The sequence below is a fragment of the Silurus aristotelis genome (assembly GCF_946808225.1).
Source record: "Silurus aristotelis genome assembly, chromosome: 11".
Classification (NCBI taxonomy): domain Eukaryota; kingdom Metazoa; phylum Chordata; class Actinopteri; order Siluriformes; family Siluridae; genus Silurus; species Silurus aristotelis.
Genome location: NC_139584.1, coordinates 8,566,307 through 8,581,382, shown reverse-complemented (window position 1 = coordinate 8,581,382; position 15,076 = coordinate 8,566,307). Strand labels below are relative to the sequence as shown.

Genomic DNA, 15,076 nt, shown 5'->3' with positions numbered 1-15,076 from the left:
TACAGAGTCTCTGTGGTGAGAGGTGCATTTACAGTGGCCAAAAAACACAGGGAGCTTAAGAACAAGAGGAATCAAAACCAGTGTCACCTGGAAATGTAACTTTACCGATACCTACAAAAAAAGAAAAAGAGAAGGAGAGAGAGAGAGAGAGAGAGAGAGAGAGAGAGAGAGAGAGAGAGAGAGAGAGAGACAGAGAGAGAGACTCAAAGACAAAGTACATCATACCGAGTTTTGACATAGTCTCTCGGTGTGAATGTTTTTCTGAGATATATTTATAGAACTTGTACAAAAAAAAGAGGTACTCATCATTATAGTAAACACAAATATAAAAAAATTTACAATTGTCCTTCAGGGTCTGGCTGTTTTTGTGTGCCATTTGTGTATGATTGTGAAAAATCAGACGTGAGAATGAGACAAAGAAAAATATCAGATATAAGACTTCATTTCTTAAGCCTCAGAAGAACAATAATAATATTTTGGGGTTCACTTGCTCAGCCTGAGCTATAACAAGCATCAATTCTTCAGTCAAAACAAAGACCATTCTTTCTAAGGGAAGATCAGTCTTAAAACCTTATCAAGTAAAAACAATTTAAAAGCTATTGTGATAAGAATACTAATTGTTGATTTGTAGCATCAGTATGACATGTATATAATTATTTTGAGAATCTATGTACTGCCAGGTAAAAGTTTTTAAACACCTACTGTAAAGAGTTTATTACTGGTTAATTATTGTTATTGCCTCAGACCAAACAACATAATATACAGTATGTATAATCAAAGTTAAATAAAGAATCGTTTGTTAAATCAATACAGATCCTAATAATATGTATGTGTATGAGTGTTTAATGAAAAATAGTTAAAGTATGAAAAAGAACAGATGCATAAACTGTAGGCACTCCTATTACCTGTAAAATACAGTATAAATATGTGGTGTGCTTCAAGTGGCCAAACAATTAAATCTACTAAATATATAATAATTAATATTTCTCAATTAATGTATATCTAGATTTCCACATTAAAAATATCATATTCAGTGTTTAATAACTTTTTAAACCTGCAGTATATGGACACGTCAGATGAAAGCAATGTACTTGATATACATTGAAACTTTGACTGAAACTATGCACAATCCTCTTTTCAGTAACCGTTTGCATGCCTCCATTAGGAAACAGCCCTGAAATGTGTTGATGTGAACATTTCCTTCCCATTTCAAAAATGAACCATTTTGCAGCCCAGCAAGTGGGAAGCCTCAGCATTGGCAGTCAGCCACAAGCAGTTATGGTACGGCTGGAAATTAAACCGACTGCATGGAAGTAGATCTGTTTGGCAGTGTTTTTTTTTCTTTCTTTCTATTCACTTAGGTGCTGTCTTGAATAATAAAATCATATCATTCGAGCTCGAGAAATGCAGAAGCGTGTGGAAGGTCCATCAAGAGCCTGAACCTGTTATAGCTCAGTGTAACTGTTCATTTAACAGACAGTAGCAGATTTTTCCATTTAGACCATTTTAACTTCTTCGTGTAGGAATGCTTTCTGCTTGCACACAGACCAAAAAAAAAGGAGTAAAGTTTCACCAATCCCACTTTAGAGCTCAGGGTATCATCAGATTTTCACTCTAATACTATTAAAATTTTCTCACCTAAATGACATTTATGCAAAACATATGTCGTAGTTATGCTGTAAGACAACTCCTTTTTTGTGTTCACATCAGGGAAAAATAAAACACAGGGCATGCAATTATAAGAAAATCATCATGGAGCCAGATATGAAGCAAACATTGATTATTTTTCCCTATATCGTCACATCCCAAAGTGTTTTATTCTTCTTACACCACATCAACTCTGAGATCAGTAATTACAAAACAGTATGGAATATTGTGGAATGTCTAATTGATCAAAGTGATGATCAGGTACATTATAGCAGCCATAGTCACTCCTTCAGCAGCCTCTCTTATTGTCTCTGTCTCACAAACAATAATAAGTAAAGAAAAAAAAAAATTTATATTGATGTGAAACAGGAAGTTCTTCCATTTTTCTCTACATTTTCTCAAGTAGTCTGTACTTTTTCAGCGTATTTTTGTGTTTGGAAAATCTCACTTTTGCTGCACTACATTTAAATGCATAATATTGTACTTTTAAATCCACTACATTTCAGAAAAGCACGTTGTTCCTTACTACTTTGTAGTAAATTTATAAAGTGCATTAAATATATATTATTTCGATTAAAAAACCTGTCGTGAAGATAAGGGTAATCTCATTGTGTAGATAAGGGTACTCTCTCCTTGAAAAGGTATGATGCGCAAAAGTATGTAACATTGACTTGCATAAATGATTGAAATATAGAGCTCATAGATCATAGAAAAGCAAGAATGTTTGTACTTTTACCCAAGTACAAATGTAAAAGGAGTATTTTTACTGCAGTAATATTTAAACAGGGTATTTTTACTTTTTCATGTAATGGCATACTTTTTTAACAGTAATAATCTACTTACTCCACAACTGAAAAAATAAACAAATAAGTTAATAAAACTGTGACCTTAGTGAGAAACAGGGAGTTTCTTCCACTATGAAACAATCTGGGTTTTTTTTGTTGTTGTTGTTGTTAAAGTACAGCAATTTATTCAGTTAAATTAATATTAGGCCATGATTATGTCAAGTGTCAACTATACAAGTCTGTGAAAGTATCAATATTGTATAATTCATATAAACCTGATATAAACAATAGATCTGCTGTTACTGAAAATAATTCAACCCCTTCTGGCCAAACAGATTTGCAATGAAATAGATGGTCAACCAGCAAAAGCATCAAATATTAAAGAAGATTGGATCAGAAATGCAAAAATCCATTTAGAAACCAGTTCAGCATTTGAGAATCCCTGATAATATGTGCTAGTGCTCCATTACGCTCTGATTCCCAACTGTGCTACTGTAAACGTGTAATTTCCTAAAACTTTTCCTGCAAATGTGCAGACAGTGATGTTTCAGCAGACATCTGTTTAGGTATTGCACTGCAAACTAAAATCTGTATTTTTCTCTGTTTCTTAGTCTCTCTCTTTCTCTCTCTCTCATTCTCTCTTCTCACACACATATACAGATGCATACAAAAATGTGACAACGTTGCCACAGTTGTTCTTTCTCTCGCTGATTCTATCAAAAAAATTCAGTATCAATCCTAACAATCCCATGTTGTCCACCTAAAATCCAATTAAAAATAATACAAAATATTAAGAACAATAAAAAAAATTTAACCCATACAAGTCATTAAATAAAAAAGTCATGTTTAAAAAAAGGAAACTGTATAGTGTCAGTGCATAAATAAATGCATGCTTGTTTTTCTATACTACAGTGACATATTCACACAGAGCCTGCTGTAGAAAAGGTCAATGAAAATGATGGGCTTTGACATTTTAAAAGAATAAATTATTCATATTTGAGCACTTTGTTTCATGAGATGCAATCAGTGATACAAACACACAATCAGGCAAGCATTATCTTTCTCATAACACACCAGAGTATGAGCTATCAGAGCATTTACTTGCAGCACACAGTGTAGGATTGTCCAGCTGCACTTATAAATATCTAGGTTTTAATAGAGCACTGGGGATTTGTATGGTTTATCATCTTGTATGCTTTTTGCAAAGAAGTCTTGAAATCTATTGATGCTATGTAATGTGCAAAAGCCTGAATACCCTGTAACCCTGAGTTCAGCACTGATTGTTAGTCTCAATGAGCTCAGAGCGATACAGTTTCAGGCCTGGACAAAAAGAGAAAAAAGGGGGCACCTATCATCCATTTTTTTCTATATTCAAAGCACATTCAAATCTACTGTCCAATTGAACCATGATTATTAGGGTCAAACTGTAAGGACACATTTCTACACACATTGCTTTGCATGGTTGTGGAGAATTAGTGTCTACATTTAATAAATCACTTACCAAACCTTTTATAAAATGAACATTAATAGCCTTATTCAATCAGCCAATCATGTCACCACAGTGCATTGCATAATTCATATATTCAATAAGCATCAACTCTGTGGGTAGAAATGGCATATTTAATGAAAGTGGTCAAAAAGGAATGACCAGATTAGCTCGCATAAACACTCTACAAAAACAGCAGAAAACCACATTGAAATTCCTTCCTTCCTCCCAAGTACTACAATCTGGGACACAATTTGGGAAAAGACCAGGCATTGTTTGTTTCAATCTTCAACTGTCCAGTTTAAATGGTGCCTTATTAGCCTCTTGTTCTTGGCTGACAGGAACCTACTGTGGTCTTGTGCCTTTGTAGCCCATCTATTACCTGGTTCAAAATGCTTTAAAGTGCAGCCACGGTTGTAAAGAGGGCTTTCTTTTTGCAATAATGTAACTCATTGTCAACTTAAACAAATCTGGCCATTATCCTTTAGAACCTTTCCACTAAAAAGACATTTCCAGCTGAAGAACTGCAGCTCAATAGGTGTTTTTTTTCCAGAAACCTTTCTGAAATTTGCCCCAACAACATGCAAAGCCATAGGGGTTATGTCTTTACTCATCACAAAGTTTGATGTGAAGATGACCTGTTTCTCTTGAGTTGTTTGTGCATGATTGATTGTACTGCACTGCTGTCACATGAATAAATGACAGAGTGTAAAAATAAAAAAGAAATGTATGTTGGTGTGTTTGTCTGTGCAATGATTGGCAAATTAGCTGCACCAATGAGATCCTAATTGTCTTGGTTGAAATGATACTTAATGTAATCTAAGAAATAACCTGCTAGTTAGATATCTAATTGTTAACTAAATAATTGTAAGTTAATAATGCATTAACAAAATCTAAACAGAGTATGAATTTCCAATGAGGAGAAAATTTGCTGGCCATATAAGATTGCTGAAAAAAAAAATGTTTTTGTACCACATTGTGTTTAAAACCTTGACCTTGCTCGCAACTAATAATATAATGAGTCTGTCTAGGGTCTTTGTTTCTCTTGATGCCATTCAACTAAAAAGTTCAATTTCTCTGGATGATGGTTCAATGTGCAACCTGTTACCACAAAGTTGGAGGCACACAATCGCATCTAATTTTCCCTTCACTTGAACTAGTCAACCCAAACCTGTTTCAGCATGATAATTACCCCTGTGCACAAAGCAAGCTCCATGAAAGATATGGTTCACGTGGGTTAGAGTGGAAGATCTTGAGTGGTCTGGTATAGAGCTCTAAATTCAACCCTACTGAGCACTTTTGAGATGAATTGGGATGCTGACTGCACACCAGAACTTCTCATCCTACATCAGTACCTGCATTTACTAACACTCTTGTGGTTGAATTTACAGAAATCTCCACCAAAACACACACCAAAATCTAGTGGGACATCTTTCCAGTAGAGCAGAGGTTGTTATAAAACCGGATGGGAACTAAATGTATAATAGGATTTTCAAAAACACATCAATTTTATTATCTGGTCTCCACAAACTTTTGTTCATACACTGTATACGGCAGAATTACAATAAGACCCCCCTCATTCTCCCCTAGGGCTTCACATTTGCTGAGTGCATCCAGGCTTATAAGAAAATGAAACGAATAAAGTAAAATTCCTTTGATTATCATAACCCACATACTATAAGATAGATATGTATGATATGCAGCCTGTAATGAAGATAGAAAAGCACAAGCCTTGTCATTATATATCTTGAAAGTTTTTCTTGAAAGTTTTTCAGTGTGCTGGATTTTACATCATGCTTTTGCCTTTGTAAATGTTTGCTTTTGTTATGAGGACTTCTATACAGAAATTGTAGAACTGGTAAAGCATTTTATAGCATACTTTTATTTTATCTAGTCAAGTACTAATTTCTAGGTAATATTTGTTTTCTTGTGTGTTTTGTTTTTAACAAGATTGCACAAATCGATAACTGCCATCATTGATAACTCTTTGGCCTTGTATTCCTTTGCAGTGATTTGTGAAATGAATATCAGACAGTCGAAAATGCAGACACACACACATGCACACACACATTCATATTCACATATGCACACAGGCTCACATTCAGCTACTTTCACAATTCAGGTGTAACCATGGGTCATTTCTAGCCTTTCCACAAGTTGAGAATACATTAATTTTATTTACCTATTTCTCACCCAGAAACAGAAAGGTTTGAGAAGAAGCACAAAATAAAAAAAAAACATGAACAGCTCTCTGTATAAATGAATGATCCTTACAGTTTTAAATAAAATAAAAAAATATCCACTTCAGCATTGCACCAGGTGACGTTTCTGCATTCGGTAAATACATCTTTCTTTCTGAAGCACAGTAAGAAATAATACACGTTATGAATGTGTTTAAATGACTCAATTTACTTGGACTTGGCACTTAACGATGACTTGGCACAAAAGTAAAGCATGTGATGTGTTTTTATATTAAGCCCTAAAATACTGATTACTTCACACTGTTTCTGTAAAAGAAAAAAAAAAAAGGAAAAAAAAAAGGAAAGTATTGCAAACCATTGTGAAAAACATTTGACCAACCCATGACTAAGGCTCTTTGACAGTATAGATATAATACAAAACTGTGACCATAGCCACCAAACAAACAGACTGTCATTTTTCAGTAATGGCACCCCATAGCAAATAAAATGGCTTCTATGGATGAACAATCATCAGAAACGATGATGACTGAATCGTCAAAAATAACGTGAAACTTTAAAAAATTTCTTTCTTCCTTGACTGAATATTATATTAACAGTTCCAAGAGTTGATGCACCACAACTGAGTAATGTGATGTGTGTGTGTGTGTGTGTGTGTGTGTGTGTGTGTGTGTGTGTGTGTGTGTGTGTGTGTGTGTGTGTGTGTGTGTGTGTGTGTGTGTGTACAAAAATAGAGAAGACTATTCTATTTAAAACAGGGCCTAATAACCATACATTTAACTCAAAAGTCGGCCAAGGTTCTTGTCGTTTGGTTTCTTTTACCTAATCAAAATGTTCTTTATAAATATTTTTGGATGTCTGCAACACAATGTTGTTCAACTATTTCAAAACATATTTCAAATACATATTTATACTTTCTATACAAAAAAAATCAAAACCAAAAATGATGGGTTGATATACAATAACTGTCACAGAAATGACTCGTTGTGTCTGTAGGTTTTTTTGTTTTTTGTTTTTTCTCCCAGACGCGTCCCATCTGTACATATTGGCACATATTGGCGTTATTGGCACGTAGTTCTGAAAAGTCTGTTCACCCTTTTCACAGAAAGCAGCCCATCGGGAAACAGCGTTCCAACACGTCTGTGGCGGTGATCTTCCTCAGATACTTCTACACATACAGTAAATTTATGTATATAATATATTAGCTTTAAGTATATTGTATCATTTCTAAATGACCGGAAGTCTGTATGGAAAATAATCTGGAGTGGGAACCATAGAACGACTCTCATCTGTCATCATCTTAGAAAAATAAACATCTTCGCTCCATGTCCAGGAAACCCACGTGTGTTCTTTATTCTCTTTCTGCAACACATGGGCTTTTGTTTCTTTATTCGTTTTGAATAATTTTTTTTTTACATTTTCTGTCTTTGAGAATTCAGGGTGTTCCCATGGGATACTGTAATTTGGGAAATTGGGGGAAAAGTTACAATTAGGACATAAAAATACAGCACAGCTATTTTTTCATTAAATTCTATTACAGCTACTAATTACCGTGAACTGAAAATTTCCACAAAAAGCATGTAATTATGAGATGTTTTCCGATACTCCTAAAGCAGAGCTAAATATAGTCTATTTGTGTTGTCGTTATAATTACAGTTTAAGTAAAACAGTGCATGCCATAACTAGTAGTTCTCACTAAGTATCTGCAGGGAATTATACAAAAGAGAAACAATCCCCTTATGACTCAGTGAAGAGGCATAGCCTGAATGCTAAACTGGTTTGAATTGTGAAACAACTGAGAAACAGGACATACCAGGGTCCAAAATTTGAGAAAGCTGCTGTTAGCCACGGGTAGTAAAAAGCCCTCAGCAGGAGATCTCGAACCATTTATCAGACACAAAGGCCACAGGGATTAGCTGCCTTTCAGTTGGTGATGGTCTGGAACACACACAGTTATCTCTAAGAAAACATTTATCTCGTAATATTTTAGTCAGACTTCAATAACTACCCACGTTTCACTCAGGGGCATTTGAATGTACTATTTTATATGCAAAAACACTTTTCACATATCCTCCTGGCATCATTAAAGCACCCATAAACATATCATTTTAAACCATGCATATAACACATGTATATTATACAGTATAGTATATGTGTAGCATCCTGGCACAACCCTTTACTTAGAGAATATTTTTATATTTTCTATTATACAGTATACAGATGGTCCCAGAGATGGTTCGACTTGCGATTTTTTTATCTTAGGATGACGAGAGCGATACGACAAAAACTTTACAAATATTTTACATTTCACGCAACAGAGCAGTAGATGCAGAAAATGAAAATGATATATCAGCAAGAAGCAGGAAAGGCTGTCACAGTCATAGCACCATCTTCGATTTACGATATTTTTAACTTATGATGGGGCCATCGTAACGTATCTCCATCGTAGTTAGAGGACTACCTGTACATTTTAGAAAACTACAGACTTAGCTGCACTGAGAGAGAAACAAATTAAAATAGAATTTAAAGATTGAATTTTGACAGCAAAACATTGCTTGTCTAAAGGCAAGGCTGTTTATTAGTTTCATTCAATAATAATTTGATGTAGTGAAGGAGATATACACAATATGGACAAAAGTTTGTGGACATCTGAGCATAAGATTTGTAGTTGTTTTTTGAACATCCCATTCCACATTTAAACCCCATTTGAGGTTATAATAATTGTACTCTTTTAGAAAGATGCCATGCTGGAACTTATTTGGGTTTCCAAGTTCAAGTTTAGTTGGTTTAATACCAATGAAGTAACAGATCAAGAAAGACATATGGCTGGAAAATTCAAGTGTCCTAATACTTTTGTCCATATAGTGTATGTAGAACAAGAAATACAGTATTACAGTGTGTGTGTGTGTATATATATATATATATATATATATATATATATATATATATATATATATATATATATATATATATATATATATATATACAGTGAGGAAAATAAGTATTTGAACATGCTGCTATTTTGCAAGTTCTCCCACTTAGAAATCATGGAGGGTCTGAAATTGTCATCGTAGGTGCATGTCCACTGTGAGAGACATAATCTAAAAAAAAAATCCAGAAATCACAATGTATGATTTTTTAACTATTTATTTGTATGATACAGCTGCAAATAAGTATTTGAACACCTGAGAAAGTCAATGTTAATATTTGGTACAGGAGCCTTTGTTTGCAATTACAGAGGTCAAACGTTTCCTGTAGTTTTTCACCAGGTTTGCACACACTGCAGGAGGGATTTTGGCCCACTCCTCCACACAGATCTTCTCTAGATCAGTCAGGTTTCTGGCCTGTCGCTGAGAAACACGGAGTTTGCGCTCCCTCCAAAGATTCTCTATTGGGTTTAGGTCTGGAGACTGGCTAGGCCACGCCAGAACCTTGATATGCTTCTTACAGAGCCACTCCTTGGTTATTTTGGCTGTGTGCTTCGGGTCATTGTCATGTTGGAAGACCCAGCCTCGACCCATCTTCAATGCTCTAACTGAGGGAAGGAGGTTGTTCCCCAAAATCTCGCAATACATGGCCCCGGTCATCCTCTCCTTAATACAGTGCAGTCGCCCTGTCCCATGTGCAGAAAAACACCCCCAAAGCATGATGCTACCAGCCCCATGCTTCACAGTAGGGATGGTGTTCTTGGGATAGTACTCATCATTCTTCTTCCTCCAAACACGTTTAGTGGAATTATGACCCAAAAGTTCTATTTTGGTCTCATCTGACCACATGACTTTCTCCCATGACTCCTCTGGATCATCCAAATGGTCATTGGCAAACTTAAGACGTGCCTGGACATGTGCTGGTTTAAGCAGGGGAACCTTCCGTGCCATGCATGATTTCAAACCATGACGTCTTAGTGTATTACCAACAGTAACCTTGGAAACGGTGGTCCCAGCTCTTTTCAGGTCATTGACCAGCTCCTCCCGTGTAGTTCTGGGCTGATTTCTCACCTTCCTGAGGATCATTGAGACCCCACGAGGTGAGATCTTGCACGGAGCCCCAGTCCGAGGGAGATTGACAGTCATGTTTAGCTTCTTCCATGTTCTAATGATTGCTCCAACAGTGGACCTTTTTTCACCAAGCTGCTTGGCAATTTCCCCGTAGCCCTTTCCAGCCTTGTGGAGGTGTACAATTTTGTCTCTAGTGTCTTTGGACAGCTCTTTGGTCTTTGCCATGTTAGTAGTTGGATTCTTACTGATTGTATGGGGTGGACAAGTGTCTTTATGCAGCTAACGACCTCAAACAGGTGCATCTAATTTAGGATAATAAATGTAGTGGAGGTGGACATTTTTAAGGCAGACTAACAGGTCTTTGACGGTCAGAATTCTAGCTGATAGACAGGTGTTCAAATACTTATTTGCAGCTGTATCATACAAATAAATAGTTTAAAAATCATATATTGTGATTTCTGGATTTTTTATTTTAGATTATGTCTCTCACAGTGGACATGCACCTACGATGACAATTTCAGACCCTCCATGATTTCTAAGTGGGAGAACTTGCAAAATAGCAGCGTGTTCAAATACTTATTTTCCTCACTGTATATATAATTGTTAGCAAAATACAGTAATCCCCAGTTTATAAACAAAAAAATGTGATGCCACCACAAAAATGCTTTTTTTAATTGTTTAAGCCATTAGACAGACTGGGAAAATCAATTCCACGATGAACCAGGGGCACGAGATTTAAACCGTGGTAAAGCGAGGGTTTACTGTATATCTAAAATTGTAAGCAAGTGTATTATGTAATTGAGAACATTTATTTGAAAGGAAATTCATTAAAAACAAAGTGACTGCTTGGATGGGCATATTTTGACAAATCTTTAATAAATTAAGGGAGTTTGACTAAAATCTGATATATTAAAACACACAGGTACCAAGCTATATAAACAGTTGTATAAGAGGAGAGTCAGTTTCCATATATATCTATATTTCCATACCATATATTGTTTACTGGATGGGTAATTCTTTATTTTATTTCATTCACATAGTTTGTTTGTTTAGTCATGTGGTTGCTTTAGAGTTGGTGTAGTGTAAGATTATTTTTTACCTTACAGCCAATTGTACAACAAAAATAATTTTAGGCAGAGGCAGGACACACAAAAGACTGTTAAACGGTGAAGAATTTAATTTAATTTTTTATTGCATATAATATATGCTTCAGTGTAGTAAATATGCATCTAAGATGTACACCACTTTGGCAAGCATGAAACCGACAAGGTTTTCTGTAGTGTCTGCTCAATTCACCTAAAAATGTAATGAAATGACCCTCCATCCAGGTCAGACAAGAGCTGAATGCTGAGCATGGAGGAATGATTGAAGAAAAGAAAGCACTGAAATGAGGGTTGTTGGGGGTTTTTTGGGTAGTTTTCTTCATACCTTTCTTCCAAATATTTATTATTTTTTTCTCTTTCAATATTGTGCATCCAAGAAAATCTCACTTTTACAAACCCTACTGAGGATTTGACAGGTCTTTCATGTAATATAGGGCTGTCAAAGCCAATGAAATGTTTGCACATTGCTCAAAATGTCACAAATTTTCATGCATTTAGACTAATTGCTAGGTTGAGGTAATATTCTTTAATGCATGTTTGTTCAACTAACTGGAGTGTAAAAGGCAGCAAAGCTTTACAAAATGAGCACACAACAAAATGAATCCTAGCCTTACCCTCTTAAAACTTAATCTTTTTAACCATACACCTCTAACACTTACCCTGACCCTCTTGGACCTAACCTTCCTAACCCTAACCTTTCCTAGCCCTAACCTTTTTAACCCCAACCCTCTTAACCATAACCCTCTTAATTCTAAGCTTCTTAACCATAACCTTCTGAACCCTAATTTCTTAACCATAACCCTCTTAACCCTCATCACAACCCTCTTAACCCTAACCTTCCTAACCCTAACCCTCTTAACCCTAACCTTCTTAACCATAACACTCTTAACCCTAATCTTCTTAACCATAACACTCTTAACCCTAATCTTCTTAACCATAACACTCTTAACCCTAATCTTCTTAACCATAACACTCTTAACCCTAATCTTCTTAACCATAACACTCTTAACCCTAATCTTCTTAACCATAACACTCTTAACCCTAATCTTCTTAACCATAACACTCTTAACCCTAATCTTCTTAACCATAACACTCTTAACCCTAATCTTTTTAACAATAACACTCTTAACCCTAACTCTATCCTTCTGAACCCGTACCTTATTAATATTCTTAACCCTAACATTTTTAACCCTAACCATCTTAACACTAACCTTAACCCTAGCCCTAACTTTTTTAACCCTAGCCCCAACCCACGTAACTTTATCCTGATTAAACCTAATCATCTTAACCCTATCCCACTTAACCCTAACCCATTTAATCTTAACCATAACCCTATCCCACTAAACCCCAACTCTAGTTTTTTTTTATCCACCAAGCACATTTTCATGCCTCAATGCTTAAGCACCATTGTAAAGTGTTCTGTAGATACAGTAATTAAAAGCTTTACTCTTACATACCAATCAAAATAATCTACTCTTTGTAAAATCAAACATGTACTCTGTAACCTTGACCACAATAAAGCAATTACTTAAAAATAAATAAAGAATGAACAAAAAGCTCTTTACAAAATTGTTACAAATTATTAATTAGAAACAAAGCCTTAATGCCACAACTGGCTAAATAAGAGAAAATAATTATGTAAAATAATCACATTAAACATGAGTTTAAATGTAATTTTGAGCAAACTCGCATTTCCAGCATTATAAAACAGTAATTGTGCATCCAACTAATGGTAGGTTTTCTTTTTCTAGCCTAAAACTTCTTTTTTGTTTGTTTGTTTGTATTTTTTATAATGTCATATAAAAATTAGTAACACATCTACTGTACTATCTCATTTTAACAGGGTCGATCCACATATTAACCACTATAGGTAGTGAACTACTTTATAAATATTTAAATAATTTATAGCTCTACTTGAACAAAATGACCTTTATTTTATTGTTATAAATCATTTAAATATTTTTTTATATTTCTTTTTTTTTTATTTTTATTACTCTGATTCAACTGAATTGTTCAATTGAATTAAATCAGACATGGATATGTAAAACGCTAACCGTTATTATTTGTGTTGGCATGGATTTTGACATATAATCTCCCTGCATCAGTGTTATTCAGACAACTCTGCTTCCAGTGTTGAATAGAAAAAAGAAGTTCATATCAGGAGGTGTTTGCAAATATATTAAATGGTCAAATTTTAAAGCTATTATACATTTTGTTTAATGTATGTGCGTGTGTCATAAGATTTTCGAGCAGTGTTAAATATGCAAAGGAACAGTATGCAGCATGCATCTCTCACCTGCTCCCATTGTAGGTGGTCTTGTAAATCGGTGTGTGTTGGATCATCTCGTCTGTGTAGACGGGCACAGCGTTGTGCACACACTCGTGAGAGCACTGTAAACTATCGTTGTAGGCGGTGAAGATGTCCACCTTGCTGGGTACGCGTGCCGGAGTGAAGTCAGTCAGGTTCTGGCAGCTTTCTTCCTGCTGGTTGATCTTCCTCTGGTGGCTAGTGTGGCGGCCATTTCCCGACTGTGCACAGCTACAAAAACACGCACCAAATTCACAAAGCCAACATAAAATCATACCTGGAACCCCTGTGTCTGTTTGACACTTAACACGTACAGGGGAAACACACACAACAAGTTCAACTCACTCAGATACGAGTGATAAATTGAACAGAGACAGGAACAAGGAAGAGACAAACAGAAAATTACAATCACACTTATGCTAGAAAAGAATCTTTCCTACCAGTTTTTAAGGACTAATGTTGTTATCAAGGCTGCGATGACCATGATGAGTGAAACAGTGATAGTGATGATCTGATGCACTGCCAAACCTGCAAAAATACACACGAGGCCACAGTTCAGTAAATGCAGTTTAATTCTGGTCATTGTGGCATGTAAAAGGGTCCATTTGTACTGTAGATAGAAGCCCAGAAAAGTTTCTGTTTAAAAAAAAAATCATTACAGTAAAAAATAAAGGCTAAAGTACAGATTAATTAAAGTGAAGTTTCTTGGCTCTGTTATGCTGTGAAAGGATTTTTTATGGCAGGGGTTCTTTGCGATGAATCTGCCCCCAAGTGTGCAAGGACTCACTGCACGTTTTCTAGCAAGTATTTAAATGATGGAAATCATATGCCATGGCCTTTTCAGTTACCAGATACCAACCCAACTGAAACTGCATAAGATTCTGGGGCAACATGTTTAGACAACGCACTTTCACCATCAACAATCTGAGAAGAATGGTGTTTGTGTTGAACTGTTTAGTATTCTGTATACTACTTTTCACATGCTTAGTCAAGCACATCACTCTGGAGGAAAAAAATAAATACAAATAAAAAACATGATGTGCTGATATCACTCAACAAACCTTTTTTCTTAGTTAGAGCGAAATGTTCAAGAAATGACAGTGAAGGCTATTTCAGCAAATGAGACATACAAAACAGTTAGTTCTGTATCACTAATATTTATACAGAAAGTCCTGAATCGTGCAACTGACAGAAACAAAAGCTTTGCCATGCTCTTCCTAGTCAATTTATGCAATCTTGTGGTAGAAATAAAAGATACCAATCTACGTCACATCTAGCTATAGATAAACCATGAAGCCCTGAGGCTTTTAGAGCTAACCCACTAAAAAGTCCTGTATGACTGTCAAGTCCCTGAAAGCAACTTCAGCTCCACTGAATGATAAAGCAGAGATGTTCAAAACGAGGCAATCCACCACCAGCTTGACATAATCGGCCTACACATTAGCAGAATGTGTAGAGCGAGGTGCTGTTGAGTGATATGCACTGCCATGGAGAGCCATAGTTTTATAAAGTCCTACTTCAGAAGCACTACCACACTCGCAAACTGAAGAC

General features: G+C 35.6%; 1 protein-coding gene across 1 annotated transcript in view; it reads right to left on the bottom strand.

The window, feature by feature from the left end:
• Positions 1-4,345: 4,345 nt before the first annotated feature.
• The window catches only part of ajap1 (adherens junctions associated protein 1), a 62,103-nt gene continuing 51,372 nt past the window's right edge, over positions 4,346-15,076 (bottom strand). Inside the window, exons 3-6 of the mRNA XM_083555422.1 lie at positions 13,966-14,053; positions 13,514-13,756; positions 7,930-8,054; positions 4,346-7,572 (exon numbers count right to left, since the gene is read on the bottom strand). Coding sequence (XP_083411548.1) covers positions 7,982-8,054; positions 13,514-13,756; positions 13,966-14,053 — 404 coding nt within the window. The 3' untranslated portion in view covers positions 4,346-7,572; positions 7,930-7,981. The remainder of the gene's footprint in view (positions 7,573-7,929; positions 8,055-13,513; positions 13,757-13,965; positions 14,054-15,076) is intronic.